Source organism: Borostomias antarcticus (assembly GCF_949987555.1).
Source record: "Borostomias antarcticus genome assembly, chromosome: 14".
Classification (NCBI taxonomy): Eukaryota; Metazoa; Chordata; class Actinopteri; order Stomiiformes; family Stomiidae; genus Borostomias; species Borostomias antarcticus.
The window spans coordinates 13600362-13627874 of record NC_140247.1 but is presented as its reverse complement, the minus strand read 5'-3'; the positions used below and the strand labels follow the sequence as shown (position 1 = coordinate 13627874).

The window sequence follows — 27513 nt, the reverse complement described above, 5'->3', positions numbered from 1 at the left end:
GTTGCTAGTGATTTAGGTGTGTAACTAAGTAGTTGCTAGTGATTTAGGTGTGTAACTAAGTAGTTGTTAGTGATTTAGGTGTGTAACTAATGAGTTGTTAGTGATTTAGGTGTGTAACTTGCTAGTGATTTGGGTGTGTAATTAAATTGTTGTCAGTGATTTAGGTGTGTAACCAAGTAGTTGTTAGTGATTTAGGCTAAGTGTGTAACTAATTAGTTGTTAGTGATTTGGGTGTGTAACTTGCTAGTGATTTAGGTGTGTAACTAAATAGTTGTTAGTGATTTAGGTGTGTAAGTAAGTAGCAAGTTTTGAGTTAAAGAAAAGTGTCTTGGATAGAAAAAACAAAAACTACAAATCAGTTTAGTTATCCTTTATTTGGTTTCATTAGTAGAACACATTTTATCAGCTCAAACTTATATTTCTACAGTCCATGTCGCCATCTAGTGGTTGTTTTGTGAAAGACAGAAAATACATTTGAAAAACAGGCGTGCCACAACAGTAGTGCAATAATGAATATATTATTACTAAATTACAGAAAGCAGTTTGTGAGCAGGCCAATAACTTAGTTATACAGGGCTGGTTAAACATTGTGAAACGCCTCTGAGGTGCAGCAGGACCTTAGTGAACACAGACAGGACCTCCCTCTCCGCTCCTCTCTCCTCCCCTCCCTCTCCCCTCCTCTGTCCTCAGGCCCGGTGGGAGGCGATTGGCCGCCCTAGGCAAGTTGTTGAGCGGGGGGGGGGGGGGGGGGGGGGTAGGGGGGTGCTAGCAGACAATTCCGATTGTCGGAGGATTTGTTGAGCGGAGGAGGGGGGGGGGGCTAGCGGAGATTTGTGCACCCCTAGTGCCTCGGCGCCTTATATGCCAAATGCATGCGCCCGACTCCCCTTCTCCTTCCCTATCCTCTCATCTCCCCTCCTTGCCTCTCCTCCTTTCCTCTCCCCTCCTCCTTATCTCCCCCCTCCTCTCCTCTCCTCCCCTCCTCTCTTCTTCCCATCATTTGTTTTTCTGGGTCTTGGGGATCTTCCTCTTTCCCACCTCGGTGGTGACGGAGCGCACCGCGGCCCCCAGAGCCCCCCCCACCGGCCCCCCGACAAACAGCCCCACCACGGACCCCAGCAGCGCCTCCAGACGCACCAGCCCGGGCACTGCCCTCAGCCAGCCCGACAGCCACGCCCACAGCCCCCACAGCCAGGAGGAGGAGGAGGAGGGGGGAGAGGGGGGGGGAGACGGGGAGAGAGAGGAAGAGGAGGTAGAGGGGGGGATGTCGTCCAGGTCCACGTCCAGGTCGTTCACGCTCAACTCCGCCTCCTCCCTCACTCTCTCCATCTCCTCCTCATCCTCTAGCTCCTCCTCCCCTCCTCCTCCTCCCTCTCCTCTCTGTCTAACCAGCTCTCTCTGTCTCTCTCTCACCCGTGCCTCCGCCTGCTGGAACAGCGGACAGCTGTAGAACTCCTCCCCGCTCGCCCTCCCCATCTCCAACACCCTCTCCAGGAGCTCCGCCACACTCCTCCTCCTCCTCCTCTCCTCTCCCTCCTCCTCCACACTCCTCTTCTTCCTCCCCTCCTCCTCCTCCCCTCCCACGCCTCCTCCTCCTCCTCCTCTCTCCAGGGCGTGGTAGCGGTCGCCACAGCGAGCCACCAGCTCCAGCAGGTCAGGTCGGCGGGAGGTCAGGTGCTCCTCCAGGCCCAGGGTCAGCTGCTCTGCGTGGGTGAAGAGGACCAGGGTGTGGCCCCTCACCGCCCAGGGCCCCAGGACGCTCTCCAGCACCTCCAGGTCGCCCAGAGCCGCCTCCTCCTCGGTCAGCGGTCCCTGGTCGGCAGGGACGCACAGCACGAAGGCGTGGGGGCCCGGGGCCGACAGGGCCGCGCAGGACGAGACAAGGCGCCTCCGCTCCTCAAGGGGGCGCTCTGAGCTCAGCCAGTCTGGAGTGTCCACCACCGCCACCTGCACACAGAGGGACAGGAGGAGTTTTACCAGCCCTGGGGGTGGAGCACAGCTGTGTGTGTGTGTGTGTGTGTGTGTGTGTGTGTGTGTGTGTGTGTTAGTCATGGTGTAATATCCTGTTGAGGAACACAACGTCCTCCAGACTGAAACAGTAGCAGTGAGTGCCAACAAACAATAGCAGTGACTCCAAACAAACTACAGCAGTTCAGCTCACGTACTGGTAGGACGACAACAACAACAACAACAACATCACACCTACCTGCCAACAACCTAGCATGTAAAAAAGCATGAACTGGAACATGGTTCAGTCCTACAGTCTCACTACATGGTTCAGTGTGCCTCCTACAGGACGCCTACCTGTCTCCCTGCTGCCTCATACAGTTCTCCTACCTGTCTCCCTGCTGCCTCCTACAGGACGCCTACCTGTCTCCCTGCTGCCTCATACAGTTCTCCTACCTGTCTCCCTGCTGCCTCCTACAGTTCGCCTACCTGTCTCCCTGCTGCCATCCCCCGCAGTTTAACACACTCCTCCAGGGCCGCTGCTCCCTCACCGTCCGCCCCGGCATCACTGGCAGGCGGGGGCTGGGCCTGGGGTTCGGGGGTCTGGGGCTGGTCCTGGGGTTCAGGGGTCTGGGGGGCCTGGGCGGTCTGGGCCTGGGGATGGGCCGCCTGGCGTCCCAGGATGAATTCCGTGGCGATGCTCCTCCCCGCTCTGCTCCTCCCCAGCAGAACCAGGCGCAGCTCTGAGGGACCACAGGAAGACGGGGGAGGAGGAGAGGAGGAGGGAGGGAGAGGGAGGAGAGGAGGAGGGAGGGAGGGAGAGGGAGGATGAGAGGAGGAGGTAGGGAGAGGGAGAGCAGGACGTCAACATCTTCTGGGCCTGTTCCCTGGGACAAGCATGTCTTTATTCTGTAGACTGCTGCAGGTTATCTGAGTTATATTCTAGGCCACTGATATTTCATTTTCAGCACACAAATAGCTGTTAAACACACAAAACTAGGCTACTTGTGGAAGTTCTCCAAAAACCCGAGATGAAGCAGACCTGTGTGAGTAGGCGGATGAGACAATGGAAATTCCCCGATCTGGACAGTAAACGCATATTAAACACCACATCGCACGGTAAACTAACGGTGTAAGATAACAGATCGTTTTTTCGTTATCTTTTTCGTTTTTTCGTCATGACGTCATTCCTGCCGACGAGCCCATCGCCGCTGTCAGTGAGATAGAGGTTTCGGAGCAGGTCAAGCAGAGACATATTCAGTTAGATAAAAGATATTAGTAGCATTTATGAATACAGATACCTGTTTGTGAAGTCTGTCCGCTCGATGCCATCTTGCTGGTTCAATGCCGCCGTATTAGTCCGAGGTTAGTGAACGGTACTTCCTCGTTCCTGGAGCCTGACTCAGCTGCTATCCGGGCCGACTGTTGTGCCAAGTTCAACACGCCCATCTATTTCTCCCTCACTGTTTGGTACAGATCACTAGGGTGTGTTCTGTTACAATAGCCCTCGGCTATTCATAGACCGATATGTACATTATAAAGCCTGTCACCCATTCTCGCCCCCAACCCGGTTTCACAGCTGCCGAACATCGTCAAACCGAGCAGAACACTGCGACCGACTCTGACATCATCAGCGTCAGCGTGTTGACGGGTGTTCTCCTCCCTGCCGGAGGCACGAGTTCCGCTGCTGCTGGAAATGTTTTTCATGTATTTTAATTGTCTGTTTTATAGGCTACTGTGTTGCCAGCAAACCAGACACATTTCCATTACATGTACCTTTAATAATTTCGGCCACACAGTGACACACGTTGCACTACTTCAGCATAATACCGGGAGCTGGGATTGAATCGTGGGCCTTGTGATCCCTAGCCAGCCGGCTCTACCCCCCCTGAGCTACGTGCCACAATACATTTATTGAGTTCATATTTATTGACTCAAAAATTATTTATTAGTAAATTTACATCTAGTTCAGGTTATTTTCTATTCATGACTATTTCAGTCCTTGTTCATAGGGTTTGAAGCAGTGTTTTAGACTTGGAGTAGCCTACCATGAAAATGAAACAGAGAAGTGTGTGAACTCGTCATGTGTTTTATTGTCATTCCCCGACAGTAGACAGAGCAACGGATGAATGAAAATAAAGTGACGTCATAATTCTGCGCTTCAAACGCTGAAAATCACCACGACCACAGTTGTTCTGCAGCCCAGATCTAAACCTGGCTGGTAAAAGCACATGTATAAAACAGCAAGTTATCCATCACACTCTCTGGACTCAATGAATGCTAGACATAGATTAACATTAGCAACACACATGCACTGTCTCACGCACGCACGCACACACACACACACACCAGAGTAACAATAAAATCTAAGACACATGCCTGTGGGAAGTGTTCCGTAAAATAGACTTCCTTTAGAAAAATAACAATTACAAAATCAACAAAAACTGTAAAAATACATTTAAAATGTTGGAAGTAGACATGTCCGACTCCATGTCCACATCTGTGTCCCATGGAGGAGGAGAAGCATAAACAGGACTCTACGTCCCCTGCTCTGCTTTTATAAAGGGCTATTCCGCTCTTCTCTGGGCCTCAGAGGCCAGGCATGATGTAGGCAATGTTGTCCAACGTGTTCGACTAAGAGGCAGGACAGAAGACCAGAGAACCGTGGACGTTAGAAACCGTGAGATACACAGAGATTCTAGACAATAGACATTCTACTGATGATGTAGACATTCTACTGATGATGTAGACATTCTACTAATGATGTAGACATTCTACTGATGGTGTAGACATTCTACTGATGGTGTAGACATTCTACTGATGATCTGGACATTCTACTGAAGATGTAGACATTCTACTGATGGTGTAGACATTCTACTGATGATGTAGACATTCTACTGATGGTGTAGACATTCTACTGATGATCTGGACATTCTACTGAAGATGTAGACATTCTACTGATGGTGTAGACATTCTACTGATGATGTAGACCAGTGTTAATTTCGTTGACGAGAACTATGACGAAAACTATTCGTCAACGACATTTTTTGGGTTATCGTCACAAGACGATAACTAAATAAAAATGAATGTATGATGACAAAAACTATGACTATATCTATTCACATTTTCGTCAACAAATAAAAACTAGACTAAAATGGTTATGGAGGGACGTATGGGAAAGGTTCAAATCAGAATGTCGAGGTTCGGGATGTGCGCAGTTGGATCATGGATGTATTAATAGAACGAGTTGGATACAACCTACAGGTAGCCTGTGTGTATAGCCTACATTTGAATAGTACCGTTGCTACACCGGCCGTTCGCACACACCGGGAGAAAGAGGAGAGCAGACATCTGGATAAACTTCATATTTGATGCAAAGGAAAACAAAACCATTTGTAAACCGTGTGGGGTGAAAATTACTGGCCAAAATACAACAAACTTAAAGCGACATTTGGAGAACAGTCATCCCGAAATTCACGAGAAGGTAAGCACCCCCCCACCCCCGGCTAACGTTACTGTATTAGCTAAACCCAAGCTGGTGTGTTTCTGAAATACTTCAAATACAATACAAGCTTAAAGAAACCAGTGTTTTTTACGTAGGTTTGTGGCGGGGGTGAACTGAAGTGTCTGATCATTGCAACGCTAACGTTAGTGGCTAGCTAATGTTAGGCACAGGTTAGCTGACGTTACACTGTGTAGCAACAAGTGGGGCTATGCTTGTGGCGGCTGGCGGAGGTATCTAGCGTTAGCTAGTCTGGGTAAGCTAGCTAAGCAACTACTGCTGCTGTCTAATTTATACTGTAGCTAGATGGATAAGACACGAACAGTTAGCTACCTGGCGCCGCCATAGCCCCTCTCCTCCGGTGTGACGTTAGCCAGCCTGTGCCTGATGTTAGCTAGCCTGACTAGCCAACTAGTGCTGACATGATAATGTTATAGCTTGCTATATCAGGCACAAACACAGTTAGCATCAGACTGGAGGAGAGGAATGCTTCATTATGAAACTGTCTGACAGAAGCAGCCACGCTTCTGTCAGTCTGCCCCAGGGCAGCTGTGGCTACAGATGTATCTTACCACCACCGGTATGACTGTGTCTGAATGAATACTGGACTCTGTAAAGCGCTCTGGGTTTCATGAAGGGCGCTATATAAATCCAACTTGATTGATTGATTGAACTAAGCCTGTTAAATTTGAGTTGTCTAAATCTATGGTAGATTTTGTCGACTAAAATCGTAATGATATTTAGTCAACTAAAACTAGACTAAAACTAAAACAAGTCAGATGACTAAAATATGACTAAAACTAAATGGCATTTTAGTCAAAAGACTATGACTAAAACAAAATCATAATTTGCTGTCAAAATGAACACTGATGTAGACATTCTACTGATGATCTGGACATTCTACTGAAGATGTAGACGTTCTACTGATGGTGTAGACATTCTACTGAAGATGTAGACATTCTACTGATGGTGTAGACATTCTACTGATGAGGGATGCTCCGATCGATCGGCCACTGATTTAAATCGGTATGTGTATCTCTGTATGAAGGTGTGTGTATGAGAATGTGCACGTGCGTCTCTATGAGTGTGTGTGTGTGTGTGTGTCTCACCAGGACGTTGCGTGGGCAACCGTTGAGCTGGGGGACCTGTGCGGTGAGGCAGGTGAGGGGTCCCAGGGCGCACAGGATAGAGTCCAGCAGGACTGACAGACTGCCGGACACCGCCACCATTCCCTGGACGGACATAACAGTACATTATATTACATTACAGTCATTTAGCGGACGCTTTTATCCAAAGCGACTTACAATAATTGCATTTAACGTAGGTAGTCAGTGTACTACTACTCACCAGAACTCACAAGTGCATCTCCTTTCTAAGCAAGTGACTAAGAGCAGAATCTAGTGCTGAAGCCAAAGTGCAAGAGTACCATAGATGACCTTCACATGCGTGGCAGCAGCAGCGGAGCTAAACAAACAAAACTAAAAAATCCAGCAACAATCTACAAGTAGCAGAAGGCAAAAGTTGAACAACAAGGGAATGGCTGGCATTGCTCCGCTTGTCACCGGTACATATAGACTATGCAATGCTGCCACATAGGGGTTGAGAATGAATACTATTCGCTCGTTCCCACCAACAAGTACTCGAAGCCTGTAAAATGGTATTCGGGACAGCCCTAATGTATATATACTGTATGTACTGTATATATGTTATACCTCTGTCTCCTGTAACCGGTGACCAATCAGAGACAGCGACTCCCCCAGCAGCTGCAGGTGGGCGGCGGCATCGATGGGGTCGACATCAGGGACCCTGGCAGGGGAGAGGGCTACGCCCACCGACCCCCTGCTGGGCGATCCCAGCCCCGCCCCCAGACCCACACTCTTCAAAGAACCTGCTCTCACGCGCACGCACACACACACACACACACACACACACACACACACACACACACACACACACACACACACACACACACAGAAACAGAAACAGACATCGGGGGCTAGTGTTATACCAGACACAATCATCAAGCCTGCTCCTCCAGGTGGGCGTGTCCAGACGTGTGATTGGCCAGTACCTTTGCTCTTGGGTCCGTCGGAGGAGCTCTTGCGTCGGACGGTGGTGGCCTCTGCCTTGTTCTGCTTGTGCTGAAGATACTGAGCTTTCTGCCTCCACACCTGCACACAGAGGAGAGGAGGAGGAGGAGGAGGAGGAGGAAGAGGAGAAGAGGAGGAGGAAGAGGAAAGGAGGAGAAAAGAGGAGTAGAGGAGGCAGAGAGCGGAGGAGGAGAGGAGGATGAGGGGGGAGGAGGAGAGGAAAGATGTTTTTGTCAATAATGAGGACTACAAACATGGCTGCTGTAACGTTCATTTTTAGTCACCTCTGTTCTGGGAGTTGTAGTCAGACTCACCAGTTTATCTTTCTCAGGCAGCTGCTTCCAGACCTCAGCCAGCTTTTTACTCAGCTCGCCAAACACTGCAGACCACACACACACACACACACACACACACACACACACACACACACACACACACACACACACACACACACACAGTCAGAGATGTAGTACTAGCAGTACTAGTCTAGAGTGATGTAGTCAGTGTTATGGTGAGTGGTGGTGAGTGTGGTAGAGTAGAACCTCAGAGATCCAAGACATCCGCTCAACCGAATGGGTGTCAAAACCGGGGGTAGTCCGCTAACGTGACAAAATGGCACAAAACGCAAGTAGAGTTGGTTAGTTAGTTTTAGACTGCAGTTAGTAGTAGTTATTAGGATTAGTTATTAGTTAGTTAACTCACTGCTACCAGCTACCTCAGCTCCAACATGGACCTTTATTGATTTTAAATTCTTGCAGATTTCTGGACCTACATATATATATATATATACACCCTGAATACATTTATATTTACTGCATATTGTGCCTAACTGTGCCTTTTGATCTATCTATCTATCTATCTATCTATCTATCTATCTATCTATCTATCTATCTAATGCCTTTCTGATTGATATAGAGGGTATTTAATGATTTTATAAATTTATTGATAATAAAAATATTCTACTTTGTAAACGTGGTGTATTTTGAGGAACATTCCAGAGTGAGGATATTCCAGAGGTCCGAAGATTGACCCCGACACGGGAACGTTCCCGAGGTCGGAGCGTCTGTGGTTCCCGCCGGGTCGTGACGTCTGAGGCTCTACCCACTCACCCCAGGGATACCCACCCAGGCCCGGCTGCTCAGCGATGATGTTCACCCTGTACTCCTTACAGAACACCTGGTATGCCGTCGTGTTCTTCTTCTTGGGCTTGGATTGGGAGGGGTGCAGGAGGTGGAGAGAGATGGAGAGAGGTGTGGTGGGGGGGAAGAGAGAACAGATAGTTATTAACTGTTGTCTGTTCCCAGGACCGAACACAGTGAACTGATAAGCTACTGTCTCTGAACCCAGAGCTGCATGGCCTCTTCTCTCTCCTCCTCCTCTCCCTCCCTGTCATCCTCCTCTTCCCTCTCTCTCCTCCTCCTCCTCTTCCTTTTATTTCTCTCCTCCTCCCTCTCTCTCCTCCTCCTCTTCCTTTTCTTTCTCTCCTCCTCCCTCTCTCTCTCCTCCTCCTCTTCCTTTTATTTCTCTCCTCCTCCCTCTCTCTCCTCCTCTTCCTTTTCTTTCTCTCCTCCTCCCTCTCTCTCTCCTCCTCTTCTTTATCTCCTCCTCCCTCTCTCTCTCCTCCTCCCTCTCACCTTATCCTCCTCCTCCCTCGCTCTCTCCTCCCTCTCTCTTCCTCCTCCTCTTCCTTCTCTCTCTCGCTCCTCCTCCCTCTCTCTCTCCTCCTATTCTTCCTCCTCTCTCTCTCACCTTGTCCTTCTCCTTCTCCTGCTTCTCTCTCTCTCGCTCCTCCTTTTTCTTCTTCTTCTCCATCGCTGATTCGCTGCTCGGGTGGTGGTGGGCGGGGCCAGGGGCTGCCATCACGTACATCCCTCCTCCCGCGCCGTGACTGGCCGAGCTGTGGGAGTGGGAGTGGCCTCTCGAGGAGTCACCTGTGGCAAAGGACAGAGGAGCACCAATCAGAAGCAGGGGAGTGGTCGCGGTCGGCGACAGAGTTCAGTCCAGGTCTTCCTCCTACCTCCTCTTCATCACCCGAACCCACCTGACGTCTTGCTGTGTTTCTTCTCTCGTCCCCCTCTCTCCTTCTCTCTTTCCTTCTCTTTCTCCTTCTTCTTCTTGCTCTTCTTGCTCTTCTTCTTCTTCTTGGCCATGTGCGTGTACGAGTCGTCTATGACCAACTCTCCCGCCTCTAGCTCCGCCCCCGAGGAGGAGCTGTCCTCCCCCATACACCCGCTATAGTGACCTGGGGAGAGAGGGAGAGAGAGAGAGAGGGACAGAGAGAGAGAGACAGAGAGAGACACACACAGAAAGAGTGAGACACAGAGACACACACAGATACAGAGAGAAATTGAGAGACAGAGAGACACACACAGAAAGAGTGAGACACAGAGAGACACACACAGATACAGAGAGAGAATGAGAGACACCGAGAGAGAGAGAGAGAGAGAGAGAGACAGAGAGAGACAAGAGAGACATACAGAAAGAGTGAGACAGAGAGAGAGACAGAGACACACAGAAAGAGAGAGAGACAGACACACAGAAAGAGAGAGAGACACAGAGAGAGAGAGAGACGAGAGAGAGACACATACAGAAAGAGCGAGACAGAGAGAGAGACAGAGAGAGACACACGCAGAAAGAGAGAGAGAGACAGAGAGACACACACACACACACACACACAGACAGGTCTCTTACCCTCCACCTCCACCTCGTTCCCCACCACGGGCAGGGGGTCTCTGCTCTGCTGCTTCTGCTTGGCGACCTTGGAGAGCTTGTCTCTGTCCTTCTCCTTCTTCATGCCGCCCTTCCGGCCCAGGGACGAGGAGGAGTGGGAGGAGGGGGGGGCAGGGTGGTGGGGGGGCGGGAAGGGGAAGCCGTCCGCCTCCTCCTCCTTGGGCGACAGGATGAGCTTCATCTTGAGGCCGTCCGCGTCCCTGAGCGTCAGCGGGTCGTCCTTGGCCCCGCCCCCGTGGAACAGGGACGACTTGGAGGAGGAGTGCTTCTTCGAGGAGGAAGAGGAGGAGGAGGGAGGGGGGCGGGAGTGGGAGGAGGACGAGGAGTGGCCGGCCTTGCCGCTGCCGCCCTCGCGCTTGCGATCTTTGGAGGAGGAGGAGGAGGAGTGCGAGGAGGAGAAGGAGGGGTAGGAGGGCTTCTTGTGGAGGTGGGGGCTGGGGTCGGAGCCGGTGGCCAGCGGGGAGGTGATGGCCTGCAGGAGGCCCATGGCCGTGTCCGTGGGGTGGGAGGAGGACGAGGACGAAAGGGATGGCGAGCGGTCAGCAGACTTGCGCTTCTTCTTGTGGGGAGGCGGCCCTGAGCCCTGGTGGTCTGGAGGAGATGGGAAGAGGGAATAGAATAGAATAGTTCATCAGCTGCAAGGACTGCTACTCCCCACTGTAGAAAGGGGGTCGTGCACATTTTGGTACATCAGCCGGGCGCTAGAACCATAAAGGAGCAGATCCCAGTGAGTGGGTATTTATTTCACATCTCACCTCTGTAGTAGTAGTCCTCAGAATGCTTCTTCTTCTTCTTGTGAGAGTCCACTCCCAGCAGGAAGAGCTCAGAGTCCTACAGAAAGCAAGACAGGATGTGAGGTCAGAAGCTCAGAGGGACCTACCTGCGTGTTAATGCCGGTCCCCCCAAAAACACGCTGGTGGCTCAAGGCACCTGGGTCACCTGACTGATCTACTAAACACCTGTTATCTTAAATACCCAATCCTTATTATTTGTAGATTAGTCAGGCAACCCAGGCGCCTTGAATGCCTGGATGTTTTTGACTCAGTCGGGCAGATACGAGTGCAGTTCCACAGCGGAGCGGATTGTAACCATCTTCGGTTTACGAGACCGACGCCTTTGCCACTCTGGCTTCAACCTCCCCTACAAGAACTTCCATTTCACACTGGGTGACATGTCTTTTTTTAGTCTTTCTCAGGCTCTGACACTGTCGCAGCTGCTGGGCCAATCAATAAATCAATCAAACCTTTATTTAGCCAGGGGAAGCCCATTGAGACCTGGGTCTCATTCACAATGGTTCCCAGGGTCAGTGCCAGGGTCAGGGTTACCTTGGGCCGTTTCTTGGAGGACTTGCGGACCTGAGCGGCGATCTCCTCCTCCTCTCGGAGCAGGTCCTTGTAGGACCGCCGTTTCTCCCGCTGGCTACGACCAGCCACCAGACCCATCTCTCCCTCCATCCCCACCTCTGACACAGAGAGAGGGGGGGAGAGGGAGAAAGAGGGGGAGAGATGGACAGAAAGATTAAGGTCACCATATCACAAAAAAATCCCTGATCATCAGTACTGAATATGTTGTATGAGCTGCCCCCAGACAGATGCCAGCCTACCCATAACCCCCTTCTTCTTGATCTCCTCGAAGGCCATGCTTCCGTCTGTCTGTCTGCTGCAGGGCTCTGTGTGGACTAGTGTCTGGGACTCAGGTCGTCACTGGCAACATGAAGACACAACTCTGACCTGGGAGGGGGGGCAGGAAGTCAACGTTTGGGACATTCAAAATCAGTGGTGTAGTGGAGGGTATACACTGGTATACGGAGTATACCCACTTCTTCATCCATGGACCCACACTATACCCACTTCTTCATCCATGGACCCACACTACACCCACATCTTTATCCATGAAGCCACAGTATACCCACTTCTTTATCCATGGACCCACAGTATAACCACTTCTTTATCCATGGGCCCACAGTATACCCACTTCTTTAAACACCACAAATGTAAAAAGTGTAATACTACAGTATACCCACTTCTTTAGCCACCACTACACCCCTGTTCAAAATGGTGCTAAATATTGGCTGAAGTCTCATTTCATTGCGAGGGGTTGTGCCAAACGATCAATTCGAGACGTGTCAGAGAGAAACATCGTCAGTGATCTCCTCACAACTTCCATAGCAGCATCGCTTCAGTCTCATATCAGCTGGGACCAAGTTATTCCAGACTTCCTGATACAGTCTACTACCGTAGCAAGCTGGTCATCTTTTCTAAAGTTTGGACAACCAATGACCGCACTACGGTGACAGGAAACACAGCTTTGCGGATAGACATTAACGATAACGTTACTAAACTGTAAAACTCGAGGGTTTGATTGAAATACAAATTCCCGCCTACCCACTTTTCGTACAGATGCACAAACACACCCCCTTCCACGCTTCGTCAGTCCCCTACTCTCCCAACATGAACACCGTAGGAGCTCAGACTTCTGGATCAGCTGCTGGTCTCCCCGGGAGGAGCGGCTACGGCAGCCCGAGGCTCGGGGAAGCCGCTAGGCCCGGGTCGGTCTTTATGGGCCCCAGGCCGCCATTTTCATGCATTTAAGTTATCAGTGCTATACTGCAATACTGCGACGAGAGCATGAGTACTCCTCTATCTGTATGTTAGAATAAATGTCTGAATATACATGATTTTACTACCTCTACGGGTTCATCAGTTTACGCGGGTCCCGGTCGCCATCTTTGATTTCAGTCAACAACAATGCGTGGCGGCTAGGGGAGGGGCTTGACCACACCAGCCAATCAGCACATCGCCCGCGGATCCATATTTGGAATGGTCGGTTTTGATTTGATGAAAATCTGCTTTTCAACCATTGAATATTCATAATGTATCAAGAATAATGTTGCAGGTGTAGAAGCTGTATGATTACAATGTCATTGGCAAAACCTGACAAGGTGACAGTGACCACTTTTCCCTCCACAAAGCACAGAGAACAAATATTTAATATTTCCAAAGAGTTCATTTATTGATTCAACAACCATGTACAATTATAACCATGATTCATTCTTCACAGTAAACAGAAATGTACATGACTAGCGATGCAAGGGCACACAAGCACACACAGATGAGTCCCGAACTCCCCCCCTGGGGATCAATAATCTTATTTTAGGATGTTGAGAGGGAAACTAGTCGACAGCTCATCAATTTGTAAAGAACTTTAATCACAGTAATACACTCATTACCCCACTGGTGTACACACACACGCGCGCACACACACACACACACGCACACTCTCTCTCTCTCTCACGCACGCACGCACACACAGAGCTACCTATCCCCCAGGTTCTGTTTCTGCAGGCTGAGAGATGTGAAGCTGGCCAACAAGTCTGTCACCTCGTCCACCTGAAACACACACACACACACACACACACACTTAGAGAGATAGATGGATACATATTAGGGCTGGGGCGATGCATCGACGTCATCGACTACGCAAATACGACTTGAAAAACGTGTGTTGACGCGTCGCAAAGAAGTAAGATGGCTGCACCTGGTCAAAACTAACAGTATTGGAAATTGATTTTCTTTTTATTTATGCTATATGAACGTTATCTTTTACCTTTTGTCTTTCCAACCCCGTTTCTAACTAGCGATAAGATGAAGATATTCGTCTAGGAAGCATTTTCACTATAAATTATCAGAAGAGACGTCTCTCATTTCTCCTCCGCTCCAATTTGGTGTTGCGCAACGGTGGGCCCGTATTGCGCAACACCCGCTCACACACGCGGAGACCAGCCGAGTGCAGAGAATAGCAACGCTCAAACGTTTGGTCGCTCGTTGCAAAGTGCAAACAGTCTTTGTGTGTGGGGAAACACAAGCAATCTTTGAAACATTTAGCAAAAGCGCATGACATAGGCTACACGTGGAGAACTGCGTCGTTTTCCACTGCCTAGTAGTGTTCTCATTGTCACCTGCTATGAATGCACGCAGTCAGAGCTGTTAATGACGTTCTGACGGCGATTTGACTGTAGCTGTGTCAATCGACTGTAGTAACTGTTGTGAGCTACTGTATGCCATAAGGAGTCTGAGTCATAAGGAGTCTGGGCACTCATGTGGCATGTAAGACTTAAGAGAAAAGGCACACTCAACACAGAGCTTCATCAAGGGAGGGAGAGGAAAAAGAGAGAGAGAGGGGGGGGGTGTATATGCAGTGGTATTGACCTGTTCTTTGGTGCCTGTAGTACTGTGTTGTATAGTGTATTTATATGCAGTAGTACTGACCTGTTCTTTATTGTGTGTATTACTGTGCTGTATAGGGTTTGTTCTTTGATGCGTGGAGTACTTTGTTGTATAGGGTATTAGGGTATAGATGCAGTAGTACTGGCCTGTTCTTTGGTGTGTGTGTGTGCTGCAGCTGTGGGGATAGTATTGTGTGATATAGGGTATATAGCAGTAGGGTATATAGTAGTAGGAGGGTATATAGTAGTAGGGTATATAGCAGTAGGGTATATAGCAGTAGGGTATATAGTAGTAGGAGGGTATATAGTAGTGGGTATATAGCAGTAGGGTATATAGTAGTAGGGTACTGTATATAGTAGTAGGGTATATAGCAGTAGGGTATATAGTAGTAGGGTATATAGTAGTAGGGTATATAGCAGTAGGGTATATAGCAGTAGGGTATATAGCAGTAGGGTACATAGTAGTAGGAGGGTATATAGTAGCAGGGTATATAGCAGTAGGAGGGTATATAGTAGTAGGGTATATAGTAGTAGGGTATATAGCAGTAGGGTATATAGTAGTAGGGTATATAGCAGTAGGGTATAGGGTATATAGTAGTAGGGTATATACCTGTTCTTTGGTGCGTGTGTGCTGCAGCTGGGTGGAGATGTGCTCCAGTCTCTCCCGGGCCTCGCTCTGACCCATCACATTCAGGTACTCTCTTAACATCTGGATAATCTGCACGCACACACACAGACACACAGACACACACACACACACACACACACACACACACACACACACACACACACACACACACACACACACACACACACACACACACACACACACACAGAGTAAACACCATTAGAGACAGTAGAGACCATTAGAGACAGTAGAGATGGCACCTTCCTATGAAAGTGGATATAGTCTGTAACTGGACACCTGACAGGCTAGCATACAGGGACTAGGGGCCGGGCTAGAGCGCAGTCAGAGGTCATCACCTGCGTGACCTCCCCCCTCAGAGTGTCGATGCTGCGTGAGTCGCCTTCCTGCAAGATGTTGAGTTTGGAACGCGCCAGGTGAAGAGGGGTCCTGCCTGCCCGGTCTAGGGCGTCCACACGCGCGCCTGTACAGAAACATCGCATCCACACGGCACAGGTTATGAGTCAGGTGTGTGTGTGTGTGTTTGTGTGTGGGCGAGTGTGGGTGTGTGTGTGTGACACACCTCCTCTCAGTAGCGTGGTGATGACAGGTACATGGTGAGTGCAGGCCGCTGTAGACAGGGGGAGAGGAGACGGATCAGAGACCTGCAAGTTTTCACTGTGGGTGGAGTCTATGTGTGTGTATGTGTGTGTTTACTGTGTGTGGAGTGTGTGTGTGTGTGTGTTGACTGTGTATGGAGTGTATACTGCATGTGTGTTGACTATGGCTGGAGTCTGTGTGTGTATTGACTGTGTATGGATTCTGTGTGTGTGTTGACTATGTGTGAAGTCTGTTACATTACATAAGTCATTTAGCTGATGCTTTTATCCAAAGTGACTTAAAATAATTGCATTTAACATAGGAAAGGTCAGTGTACTACTACTCACCAGAACTCACAAGTACATCTTCTTTATAAACAAGTGACTAAGAGCATAATCTAGTGCTCAAGGCAAAGTGCAAGAATAGCAAACTAAAAATACAATAGGTGCTTAAGAGGGAGGGTTGTGGTAGTACGTCTTGAAGAGGAGAGTTTTGAGCCTGTGGTGAAGGATGGGCAGCGACTCTGCTGTCCTGACGTCAGTGGGCAGTTTATTCCACCACTGCGGGGCCAGAACAGAGAAGAGCCGTGACCGCGTCGATCGACCGCAGGGGCCTCGGAGTGACGGGGCAACCACTTGTGTGTGTTGACTGTGTATGGAGGGTATATGTGTCTGTGTGTGTGTGTGTGTGTTGGTGCAGGCTCCAGCAGCCAGACGGGAGAGGAAGGAAGAAAACTCAACTCTATTCTGATCTGCTCCAGAACCAACTGGTACGCCCTGCTGTCTTACCCAGGAGGAGGGGGGTGTTCCCAGCCTGTCTTACCCAGGAGGAGGGGGGTGTTCCCAGCCTCTTACCCAGGAGGAGGGGGGTGTTCCCAGCCTCTTACCCAGGAGGAGGGGGGTGTTCCCAGCCTCTTACCCAGGAGGAGGGGGGTGTTCTCAGCCTCTTACCCAGGAGGAGGGGGGTGTTCCCAGCCTCTTACCCAGGAGGAGGGGGGTGTTCCCAGCCTGTCTTACCCAGGAGGAGGGGGGTGTTCTCAGCCTCTTACCCAGGAGGAGGGGGGTGTTCCCAGCCTCTTACCCAGGAGGAGGGGGGTGTTCCCAGCCTCTTACCCAGGAGGAGGGGGGTGTTCCCAGCCTCTTACCCAGGAGGAGGGGGGGTGTTCTCAGCCTCTTACCCAGGAGGAGGGGGGGTGTTCTCAGCCTCTTACCCAGGAGGAGGGGGGTGTTCCCAGCCTCTTACCCAGGAGGAGGGGGGTGTTCCCAGCCTGTCTTACCCAGGAGGAGGGGGGTGTTCCCAGCCTGTCTTACCCAGGTGGAGGGGGGTGTTCCCAGCCTCTTACCCAGGAGGAGGGGGGTGTTCCCAGCCTGTCTTACCCAGGAGGAGGGGGGTGTTCCCAGCCTGTCTTACCCAGGTGGAGGGGGGTGTTCCCAGCCTCTTACCCAGGTTATGGGGGGGTTCCCTCAGCCTGTCTTACCCAGGTGGAGGGGGGTGTTCCCCAGCCCGTCTCGCTGGTTGGGGTCGGCGCCATAGCTCAGCAGAAGTTGCACTGGACAGCCAGCAGGTCGGGGAGGGAGACCAAGTAGAGAGAGAGAGAGAGAGAGAGAGAGAGAGAGAGAGAGAGAGAGAGAGAGAGAGAGAGAGAGCGCAGTGTTTAGCTGTTCATTAAGAAACATGCTGAAGATGTGTTGACCATTATTACCCTCCTCCAAGAGCTTGTATATATCTATATTGTATGGATCAGGTGTGCTCAAATAAAAATAATAAATGTCCACAATTTTTTTTTCAATAATCCAAAGGACAGTTTTGTAAGAAAATAATTATAATACAAATCACAATTTCCCCATCACTTTAGTGTGTGTGTCTGGGACGTTAGCGCCTCGTAGTCTTACCGATGCTCTCGTTGCCGTTGCAGGAGGAGAAGTGGAGGGCGGTTCTACCTTTGTCGTCCGCGGCACACGGGTCGATGTCGTCCTGGAGAAGCCTACGCACTGAGGGGAGAGAAGAGAGGGAGGGAGGGAGAGAGAGAGGATAGACAGAAAGAGGGTGGGTGGGGGGGAGTGGAGAGAGAGATGACAGAAGGAGAGAAAGAGAGGGAGAAAAGGAGGGGGGGCAGGTGACAGGAGGGATAGACAGACAGAGAAAGAGAGAAGAGAATGGCTGACCACACTAAAAACAGGGATCTGAGTACAGAGATTAGAGGTGTTGTTCAGAGTATCCTACCTGTATCAATGTCGTTGCTGTTGGCTGCCTCTCTCAGCCTCTTCACAGCTGGGTAGAGAATGGAGCATAGAGAGAAAGGTGAGTTAGGTCAGCACAGAGAGATGATCTGACGGCGGGTATGGACGCCGCCAACGTCTCGAGTCATGGAACCGCTTTGCATGATGACACCCCATAATAGCATATTCAGATAACGTTGACACAATGAGTTTATTCATCCGCTGGCGATGACTAGCTTACTGTGGCTAGCTACCTGAAGCGCACTCATACAGCACTCATACATAAAGTCATACAGTGGCCCATAGTCTCTGGTGGCTATGGAAATTTTTGTTTTCGACTTTGGGCTTTTGGATTTTGGACTGTTTGTTTCTCTCTTCCCCATCGATACATTTCCCTCTCTCTTTCTTTCTCTCTATCTCTCTTCCCCATCAATACATGTGTTTACAATAGGCATAAATGCGAAAGTATACTGTATCTTCACCGTAAATGTCTTTCCCGATGGGTCCCAGGTTCCGACGAGCTCTCCCTTGCCGCCTCGCCCGACCCGCAGTCACCTTCCCGGGCTTGCTGCTGGCGACCCCGGCCCCCGATCCGAGTCGACTCGGTTCCCACAACAAGTGGAGGTAGCGGAGCTCCTGCTCCGCCATCTGTCCGTTTCGGCTCAACACCACGTTACTTTGGCCGAGTCCAGACAGGCCGAACCCGACCGCGGCTCCCCCGTCTCTCCTCTCGTCGCTTCTCTTCAGTTCTGCCTCTCTCTCGCTGGGTTCCGTTCGCGGTCCCGTCTCGGTCTCCACCACGTACTCTCCCTCGGAGCACGAATGCTCATCATCGGAGGCCGTCGCAACAATCGGACTCCACCCGTCCATATCTACCGGATCATGTGCACTGAATGATGAGTTTTACCCCTGCAAAAAGGCCTCGTATCGTCCTCTAGGACAACGAAAACTAAATGGTCATTTTTGCGCATCCACAGGCTCGTTAAATGCATTGATTTCCTCCGTTAGCATCGCTCATGTCTACTTGTACACTTCATGTCAATACAGAAACTACTCTACGTGCGCCGCCATTGTGTCTCAAACGGCATTTGTATGCGATGAAGTCTTCTTTATGAGATCCAACATGGCCGCTGTTTCACGATTTCCATCGCTGCGGAGCAACGGGCACTCCCATTGGCCAGGCGACATTCCATTTGTATCGATGACCAATTAGAGCACACGTTGTTCAGTCATGTTCGTCCAATAGAAACAACATAATTACACTAAGCAAATCAAGGCGCGTTCAAGTTGCCACATTGGCCAACTTTTTTTTATGTTTACATTTCTGTAAAATTTCATGAAATGCAGCCGAAAATGACATTATCTGTTTATTGTCTGTAAACAGGAAATGTAGTAACTCAAACAGCATAGTGATCCTAAACATCATAGTATAAAAAATAAATAGTGCATAATCAACAGATTTACATGTTATGAAAACCCAACCCACCAATATATACTATACATGGTAATCAAATCTACACTTTCCTCTTAGAAAATAATGGCACAATTTAGTGTAACAATTATTTTGTAAGGAATACAATAGCATTGATGGATGGCACTAACTGAACAGGAACAGCTGATCTGCCAATATATTTGTTACTCAATGAAGGGACCTAGCCATCACGCGTGACAGAGGTAGAGGATATCCAGGACTAGCCTCGTCCTGGACTAACATACAGCTGAGAGTAGATTAACAGATTAGTTCTTCTAGATCAGAATAATCTAAGTGGGGAACCCGGCCAGGTGTGCTGTCTCAGCAGAAAAAGAGGTAAAGCGCACAACTCCTGAATGAGTAACAGTGTCCCGGTGCCCGCTTGGTGAAGTTCAAATGGGCAGAAAGAGAACGTTTCGGCATGGAGCTGAAACGTTCTCTTTCTGCCCATTAAAATGGCAATTTAATATAGCCTACCATGAGTGCCGGTCTTTCCTTTTTTCATTTGTGCTGTCTCAGCAGACAGGTGGGGGCTGCTGGGTAAACAATCAGAGGTCAAAGTTTGTGGGAGATGACACGGAGGCTCCCGCTTGCGTCAGGAAGTCGGGAAAGGAGGTGTCCTCCGTGTGTGAGGGGGCGGAGTCCTGCTCTGAGGGGAGGGGCCCGGCTTCGTAACCACGCCACAACTTTCCTTTACCCATCAGTCCCTGCTTCCTCAGGTAGCCCTGGCGACAGAACAGCGGCGGCTTGCGATTGGTCAGGGAGAAACGGAAACACGACTCTGTGGGAGAAAAAAACGTTTCATTAAGGTGTAAGATTACTGATGTTGTTGTTGTTGTGAGGTGGGGGCGTACCAGCGTAGAAGGCCCTGAGGTCTGTCTGGAGGCAGTGTTCCAGGAAGCGGCGCAGAGGTTGGCCATGAGAGATAGGCCCCTCCCACTCCGTCAGGAAGTCCTCGATCATGTGATGCATGGCTGTGGGCCGGGGGAGGGGCCAGCTGGCGGGGCGGAGTCTCATCTCCCGCTCTGAACAGACGGGGGGAGGACAGGAGAAAGGAGGGGAGAGGAGAGAAGAAGAGTGGAGAATGCAAAATCAATGTCGCCGGGCGTTATTTGTGGCTTGTCGCCTGCCGTGCAGTACTCAGTACTCACCAGTTGGCAGAGTGCGGTAGTAGTAGAGGACTGGGTGGAGGAAGTTGGACCTCCAGGCCCGGGTCCACTCGGACTCAGCCCGACCCGGCCCCAGGGAGTCCACTGTGCGATTCAGGCCGTACTGCATGACCAGAACCAGCAGACCCTGCCTGGACACCTGGTGACCCGACAGCCCCGGCAGCCGGGCCAGAGCCTGCAGAGGAAACTCCTCCAGATACTGACACTGGGACCTGACGAGGACGGGACAGAGAGGATGGATATAAACATGTAATAACCAGGGAGAGATACAAACCTGTAACCAGGGAGGAGAGAGATACAAACATGTAACCAGTGAGGAGAGAGATACAAACATGTAACCAGGGAGGAGAGACAGATATAAACATGTAACCAGGGAGGAGAGACAACTCTTTTTCTCAACAAAAGAATGGTCAGCATGACTCCAAAATGACGTGCCAGATGTGGTTTACATTGTGTAGAAGTAACCGTTGCACTTAAATTGCGTAGAGATGAGGACTATTAATGTCAGGACAAGCTGTGTCTGGAGCCCCGGGCTCCTGTGGCTCTTTTAAAGAGGATGAACCGTCTGCCTCAAGACTGCAGCTGCTTTAACTTCTCACTTGTTGTGTTCTCTTTAGTTGATGTCAATTCTTTTTTGTCTTGTGTATCTTTGCTGTATTTGTAAATTTGTTGTTTGATTCTTGTCTTTGGGATATATAGAGGCCTTTTGTGAAAGGACACTCAGGTCTCAGAAGCCCTCCCCTGTATAAATAAAGGATAAATATGAATTTAAAAAGAAATAAAAGAGATGGGAAAGACCAAACGTGACACAGGGGTAGTTCTCCAGCCCTTACTCACCCTCGTAGTAATACGATGTCTCCCAGAGTGCCAAACATTTGGTACGGTCCAGAGGCCTCGTTGACCCGCCTCATCAGCCAAGTCTGCAGCTGATTGGTCCACAGCTTTGTCGCCGGCCAGGGGTTGCTATGGTAACGCTGCTCCAGCACCCGGTGTACGGCCCGCACTGAGACGAGAGCAGAACAGACGGATGAATAGGTGTGTCACCTGGTGTGTGTGTCACCAGGTGTGTGTGTGTGTCACCTGTGTAGCGGAAGCCGTGTATGAAGCCCCCTGCGGAGGAGCGGTAGTCCCTGGAGTGAGCCGCCGTGCCGAGCACAAACAGCCCTGGCGTGCCACGCCCCTCGTACCAGGCCGTCACCCCCGGCAAACGCCCCCGTGCCTCCGCGCTGCTGGGGGGGCAGGCAGAGCTGGGGGGAGGAGGAGGGCGGAGTTAAGGACGGCCGTAAGGACAGAACAACACTATCTAGCCCAAACAGGGAGCTCATTTTAAAAACTGAAGAGATAGTGGTTAGGGTTAGGCTTTTACTTTGAAAACTGAAGAGATAAGGGATAGGGTTAGGCTTTTACTTTGAAAACTGAAGAGATAAGGGATAGGGTTAGGCTTTTACTTTGAAAACTGAAGAGATAAGGGATAGGGTTAGGCTTTTACTTTGAAAACTGAAGAGATAAGGGATAGGGTTAGGCTTTTACTTTGAAAACTGAAGAGATAAGGGATAGGGTTAGGCTTTTACTTCTGACAAAGCAGCTTCTGACAAAACCTCAATGCCAAGTTCACCAGCCATTACATTAAATCACACAGTATGTGTTTGACATGACATTAGTTGCTGGGAATGACAAGCTGGATTTTCAGTTCTTGGTTAAAATGATCTCTAAGGCTTTGGTGTGTGCTGTTTGTGTCCACTGTGCCAACCAGATCCTCTCTTCCTGTTTCTGACATTAAACATGATGAAGTCATCCTGTCCTACCCGTCAAATATGCTGAAGTTGAAGCGGAACCCCAAGCAGCGAATCACACGGTCGTACGGCTGTCGCAGGGAGAAGTTGTCATGGTAATACGCCGGCAGGTGGGCGGGGGTGACCTCCGACCTGTTCCTCCCATCCCGATCCTCTATGAGCTCCGCCAGCGTGAGGTAGAACTGCTTCTTCCTCCCTCCCTCCTCCCCCTCGCCTCCAGATCCACTCCTTCTCCTCCTCCTCCTCCTGTCTGGTCTCCTCTGCTCCTCCTCCTGCTGTATGATGGCGATGCCCTCCAGGCCTCCTTCCACAAGGCCGTCCAGGGACTTCAGCTGGTAGGTGTCCAGCAGCTCGTTGTTCACGGCCCTGGGGAGACACACGGGGGTCAGACAGGTCAGACACACGGGGGTCAGACGGGTCAGACACACGGGGGACAGACAGGTCAGACACAAGGGGGGGGGGGGCAGACGGGTCAACATGCTATATCAGCGCTGGGAAGCTTTCAGCTCGTCTCATAATACAACCTGAAGCAATTACTGCAGGAGTGACACATCTGCAGACCAAGGTTATTATAGTTAACGAAAACTAACTAAAAAACGAAAACTAGGTGTGAAAAAACATTTTAGTTAACTGAAATAAAAATAAAAACTAGACTTTACAAAAAAACGATAACTAACTAAAACTGTATTGTGTGTGTGTGTATAGTGTGTGTAAAATAAACTAAAATTATTGACAAAATGTCCTTAGTTTTAGTCTTTTTCATTTCATACATAAGCCTAGTATTTTGGGTGGATATGAAATCTATCCTCCATTTTTTCTTAGCTGTGCCCCTGCGCAGAAGTAACCTGACGTGCGCCAGATGGATTGTTTCACACGGAGTGAAACAACATGAGCTTGTGAGATCAGGATGGTCTCACGAGGGTAGCGCAGAAGAAAAAAAACCTCAAACTAATACTGAAACTAATAAAAACTAAACTAAAACTAAGCATTTTCAAAAAATAAAAAAATAAACTAAACTAGCAAACCTGCTTTAAAACTAATCAAAACTAAACTGAAATTGAAAACAAAAAGTTAAAACGAAATAAAAATAAAAACTAATGAAAAAAGCAAAACTATTATAACCTTGCTGCAGACACACACATGGGAAATGCAGTAGAGAACAGTGAAGAACAGTGGAGAGCAGTAGAGGACAGTAGAGAACAGTGGAGTACAGTAGAGAGCAGTAGAGAACAGTGGATTACAGTGGAAAACAGTAGAAGACAGTAGAGAACAGTGGAGAACAGTAGAAAACAATGGAGTACAGTAGAGAGCAGTAGAGGACAGTAGACAACAGTGGAGAGCAGTAGAGGACAGTAGAGAGCAGTGGAGAGCAGTAGAGGACAGTAGAGAACCATAGAAGACAGTAGAGAACAGTGGAAAACAGTAGAAAACAATGGAGTACAGTAGAGGACAGTAGACAACAGTGGAGTACAGTGGAGAATAGTAGAGAACAGTATAGCGCAGAAGAGAACAGTAGAGTAGCGTAGAAATGGGAGTGTCAATCAAGAGTAGAGTTCAAGGCGGTAGCTCGGGTTGCCGAATCTCTGCAACACGCCGGTTGCTAAGAGACCCTCTCTGTTCCCCAAACCCTAAGGACGGCCCTGTGCCTAGACATTCTGACCAGACGCCACCCGGAGGTGGACGACACACTACTCAAAAGAACGGGTGGTAGATAGAACCCTTTTTAACCCTTTTCAGGTCAGAGAAAACCCTTCAGGGTTCCAAACATGACCTCACGGCGTTCTACCTGGAACCATAGGGTTCTATCTGAGAGAGCGTTCTTCTGCGGTCATACCGGAGGTCTCCGACGTAGTGGGTCTGCCAGGCCAGGCGCACCGGGCTGGGGCTGTAGAGATGGACCTTGCTGGCCCGGCTCAGGATGCTCTGGGCCGTCTCAAACGCAGAGTTCCCCTTCCCCAGAATCAGCACTGCCTGGTCCTGGTACTGGTCCCGGTCCACTGGGATGGACTCGTAGCCCTCCACCAGCTCAGAACCGACAAACTGGACCTTCTGGGGATCCCACAGACCTGTAGACACCAGCAGGACCCTGGGAGAGAGAGAGAGAGAGAGAGAGAGAGAGAGAGAGAGGGAGGGAGGGAGGGAGGGAGGGAGGGAAGGAGGGAGGAATGCGAAAGGAGGAAGAAGGAAAGAAAGACAGAGAAAAGAGACGGTTACAACCCAACAGTGAACACAAACCACCAACACCTCTGAAGTCGGCTACTGCTCCTCGTTCCAGATAAACAATGGACGTACCTGCATGAGTAGTCCAGCCCCCGCTGGTCCGTCAGCGTGTAGCTCCTGGCCCCTATAGAGGTCAGGTCCTCCACAGCCCTGACCCTGGTTACATCCTGGTCCTCCACAGCCCTGTCCCTGGCTACATCCTGGTCCTCCACAGCCCTGACCCTGGCTACGTCCACCCCGTAGAGCACCCTCAGCCCCAGCTCGCGCTCGTACAGGGACAGGTAGCGCGGGAAGGCATCCGCCTCCGGGTACAGCTCCCGGCTGATTCGCCGGAACAGCAGGTCTGGCCTGTCACTCAGGAGGGAGTTCCAATCGTGTCGCAGGTTGAACTCGGGGTTCCGCCTGCCCGTGTAGATCTTGTTGATGCTGATGAGCTTCCTGTGTCTGGGGTAGCTGAGGTGGAGAGGAGGGGGCAGGGGGATCAGTGGGTCAGCTGTATTCTGTCTGCCTTTTTAGACCAGCCAGTAGACTGTGTGTCTATAGGTGAACCAGCCTGTATGTAGTCTGCGTGTCTATAGGTGAACCAGCCTGTATGTAGACTGTGTCTATAGGTGAACCAGCCTGTCTGTAGACTGTGTCTATCGGTGAACCATCCTGTATATAGACTGTGCGTCTATAGGTGAACAAGCCTGAATGTACTGTAGACTGTGTGTCTATAGGTGAACCAGCCTGTATGTAGACTGTGTCTATAGGTGAACCATCCTGTATGTAGACTGTGTGTCTATAGATGAACAAGCCTGTATATAGACTGTGTGTCTATAGGTGAACCAGTGTGTATGTAGTCTGTGCGTCAGGGTGACCCTCACATGTTGAAGAAGCTGCCTGGTCCAGAGTTCCTCTCCAGGATGATGTAATCCCGCTGGGCCCTAGACAGGAAGTAGCCCATCTGGAGGCCTGCAGGCCCCGCCCCCAGCACACAGTAGTCATGGTGACGGGAGTCATTGCGGCTGGGGTGGTGCTGGTCGCCAGGGAGACAGTGGACCAGAGTCCCCAGCAGGGCGAGCAGAGAGAGGGGAGAGGCAGCCATGACCTGGGGACAGACACTGAACACATTACTGCCTGTTAGGACAGACACTGAACACATTACTGCCTGTTAGGACAGACACTGAACACATTACTGCCTGTTAGGACAGACACTGAACACCTTACTGCCTGTTAGGACAGACACTGAACACATGACTGCCTGTTAGGACAGACACTGAACACATTACTGCCTGTTAGGACAGACACTGAACACATTACTGCCTGTTAGGACAGACACTGAACACATTACTGCCTGTTAGGTCAGACACTGAACACATTACTGCCTGTTAGGACAGACACTGAACACCTTACTGCCTGTTAGGACAGACACTGAACACATGACTGCCTGTTAGGTCAGACACTACACATTACTGCCTGTTAGTACAGACACTGAACACCTTACTGCCTGTTAGGACAGACACTGAACACATTACTGCCTGTTGGGACAGACACTGAACACCTTACTGCCTGTTAGGACAGACACTGAACACATTACTGCCTGTTAGGACAGACACTGAACACATTACTGCCTGTTGGGACAGACACTGAACACCTTACTGCCTGTTAGGACAGACACTAGACACATTACTGCCCGTTAGGACAGACAATTAACACATTACTGCCTGTTAGGACAGACACTGGACACATTACTGCTTGTCAAATAACTGCTGGCAAATTCAGCACGTGAAAGCTGATGTCAAACAATATCCACTGAATTGGTCACTCATAGCATGCATACGACTGAAATGTTTAAAGAGTATGCGCAGAAGCATCTTATTTTCAACAACAAACATCTTATTTTCAATCCTGTGACTGTTATATGAATAACAGAGGCGACCAAAGGTAAACGCATATAGGCCTCCAGAGTTGGTAATATCCCCGTGCTCTCCTACAAACTATACCCAGCATCAGAACTCGATATCAGAGGACGCAGCTGCATTCGCCCGCTACTCCAGATGCGCTGTGCTCAGCGAGCCCGGGGGACGGACCGCAGAGAAACACACACTCCAGCCGCAGGACCTACCTTTCCCTGCGGTAGATAGATCCTTCTCTCTGCACGTCCTGTGATTAAGCATCTGGCCGCATCTTACATGTTGTCAGTTTGTTGGGGTTCGTAGGATAACGGCGTCCTCGCCTCTCCCCCTTTCCTACACAGCAAGTAGCTGTAAAGCCCCTCCCACTCCGATGACAACTCGAAAAGAGGGGCGTGATCAAAGTCAGATGTGATGGAATGTTTGTTTACATTTACATGGTCATTAGCTGACATTACATTCACATTACATAGCCTAGTCATTTAGCTGACGCCTTCATCCAAAGCGACTGACAGTAATTGGACAGCAGACGCCTTTAGAATAAAACAGAATATAACGTTTATTTTCGCTATAATATAAACATTCAGGGTACATTTGAATTCTGGATACTGCTTGTCCTTACAATATCCTATCAGCAATAATAAATTCCTCATTCCAATTCCTAGGTACACAACTAGATATTATGAGGTTCCCAATCTGGCAATTCAATCCGTAGGCTAGCAGTATATGAAATAGATTCTCATCTACTTATTCCATCCAATCATGGATGACTGTGACTGTGTCCGTAATATAGGCGGTACAATTAATACAATTCATTTATTACTCAATTCAGATTACATTTATTAGTCATTCCTTCATCCTAAGCGAACGTATTTTGTCTAGAGTAAGTGAATCGACTGTACGTAGGCCTACACCCCATTCATCGTCTATAAAGCCTTCTAGGATTAGAATAACTAACAGGTTTATTGCCAAGTAGGTTTAAACATACGATGGATTTGCTTTGGTCTGTTAGTGTGTATCATTCCAT

The 27513-nt window shown here is 49.7% G+C and overlaps 4 protein-coding genes across 4 annotated transcripts; all 4 read right to left on the bottom strand.

The window, feature by feature from the left end:
* Positions 1 to 996: 996 nt before the first annotated feature.
* LOC311317403 (GTPase IMAP family member 4) lies at positions 997 to 3501 on the bottom strand (the record flags this gene model as incomplete). Its single annotated transcript, XM_084448486.1, has 4 exons — positions 997 to 1521; positions 1591 to 1947; positions 2437 to 2690; positions 3498 to 3501. 4 exons carry the CDS (start codon positions 3499 to 3501, stop codon positions 997 to 999), a joined length of 1140 nt encoding a protein of 379 aa, XP_084304612.1.
* An 835-nt stretch (positions 3502 to 4336) lies between these two features.
* Positions 4337 to 11986, bottom strand: hmgxb4a (HMG box domain containing 4a). The gene is made up of 12 exons (XM_084448960.1): positions 11873 to 11986; positions 11595 to 11731; positions 11025 to 11100; positions 10231 to 10860; positions 9581 to 9781; positions 9289 to 9470; positions 8664 to 8745; positions 7854 to 7918; positions 7521 to 7620; positions 7162 to 7337; positions 6559 to 6681; positions 4337 to 4581 (listed from the first exon to the last, which is right to left on the bottom strand). Exons 1-12 carry the CDS (start codon positions 11907 to 11909, stop codon positions 4537 to 4539), a joined length of 1854 nt encoding a protein of 617 aa, XP_084305086.1. The 5' UTR covers positions 11910 to 11986; the 3' UTR covers positions 4337 to 4536.
* Positions 11987 to 13306: 1320 nt separating this feature from the next.
* Positions 13307 to 19015, bottom strand: ankrd54 (ankyrin repeat domain 54). Its single transcript, XM_084448963.1, has 8 exons — positions 18421 to 19015; positions 17943 to 17990; positions 17612 to 17710; positions 17197 to 17268; positions 15703 to 15750; positions 15479 to 15603; positions 15105 to 15212; positions 13307 to 13658 (listed from the first exon to the last, which is right to left on the bottom strand). The coding sequence occupies exons 1-8, from the start codon at positions 18806 to 18808 to the stop codon at positions 13584 to 13586; spliced, it is 963 nt and encodes a 320-aa protein (XP_084305089.1). The 5' UTR covers positions 18809 to 19015; the 3' UTR covers positions 13307 to 13583.
* Positions 19016 to 19876: 861 nt separating this feature from the next.
* Positions 19877 to 26822, bottom strand: foxred2 (FAD-dependent oxidoreductase domain containing 2). Its single transcript, XM_084448700.1, has 10 exons — positions 26699 to 26822; positions 25458 to 25681; positions 24664 to 25044; positions 24206 to 24457; positions 22384 to 22737; positions 21659 to 21825; positions 21416 to 21581; positions 20561 to 20790; positions 20264 to 20434; positions 19877 to 20190 (listed from the first exon to the last, which is right to left on the bottom strand). Exons 2-10 carry the CDS (start codon positions 25676 to 25678, stop codon positions 19958 to 19960), a joined length of 2175 nt encoding a protein of 724 aa, XP_084304826.1. The 5' UTR covers positions 25679 to 25681; positions 26699 to 26822; the 3' UTR covers positions 19877 to 19957.
* Positions 26823 to 27513: the final 691 nt, after the last annotated feature.

Coding starts and splice junctions, on each gene's coding strand:
- ankrd54 (XM_084448963.1), bottom strand. CDS start 18,808: ATGGACGGGTGGAGTCCGATTGTTGCGACGGCCTCCGATGATGAGCAT. Junction 15,604..15,702: donor CACCACGCTACTGAGAGGAG/GTGTGTCACACA, acceptor GTTTCTGTACAG/GCGCGCGTGTGGACGCCCTA. Junction 15,213..15,478: donor TGAGGGGGGAGGTCACGCAG/GTGATGACCTCT, acceptor GTGTGCGTGCAG/ATTATCCAGATGTTAAGAGA.
- foxred2 (XM_084448700.1), bottom strand. CDS start 25,678: ATGGCTGCCTCTCCCCTCTCTCTGCTCGCCCTGCTGGGGACTCTGGTC. Junction 20,435..20,560: donor CTACCGCACTCTGCCAACTG/GTGAGTACTGAG, acceptor CCGTCTGTTCAG/AGCGGGAGATGAGACTCCGC. Junction 20,191..20,263: donor CCTCAGGGCCTTCTACGCTG/GTACGCCCCCAC, acceptor TTTCTCCCACAG/AGTCGTGTTTCCGTTTCTCC.
- hmgxb4a (XM_084448960.1), bottom strand. CDS start 11,909: ATGGCCTTCGAGGAGATCAAGAAGAAGGGGGTTATGG. Junction 7,919..8,663: donor CGCTGAGCAGCCGGGCCTGG/GTGGGTATCCCT, acceptor TGTGGTCTGCAG/TGTTTGGCGAGCTGAGTAAA. Junction 6,682..7,161: donor ACCGGTTACAGGAGACAGAG/GTATAACATATA, acceptor ATGTCCGTCCAG/GGAATGGTGGCGGTGTCCGG.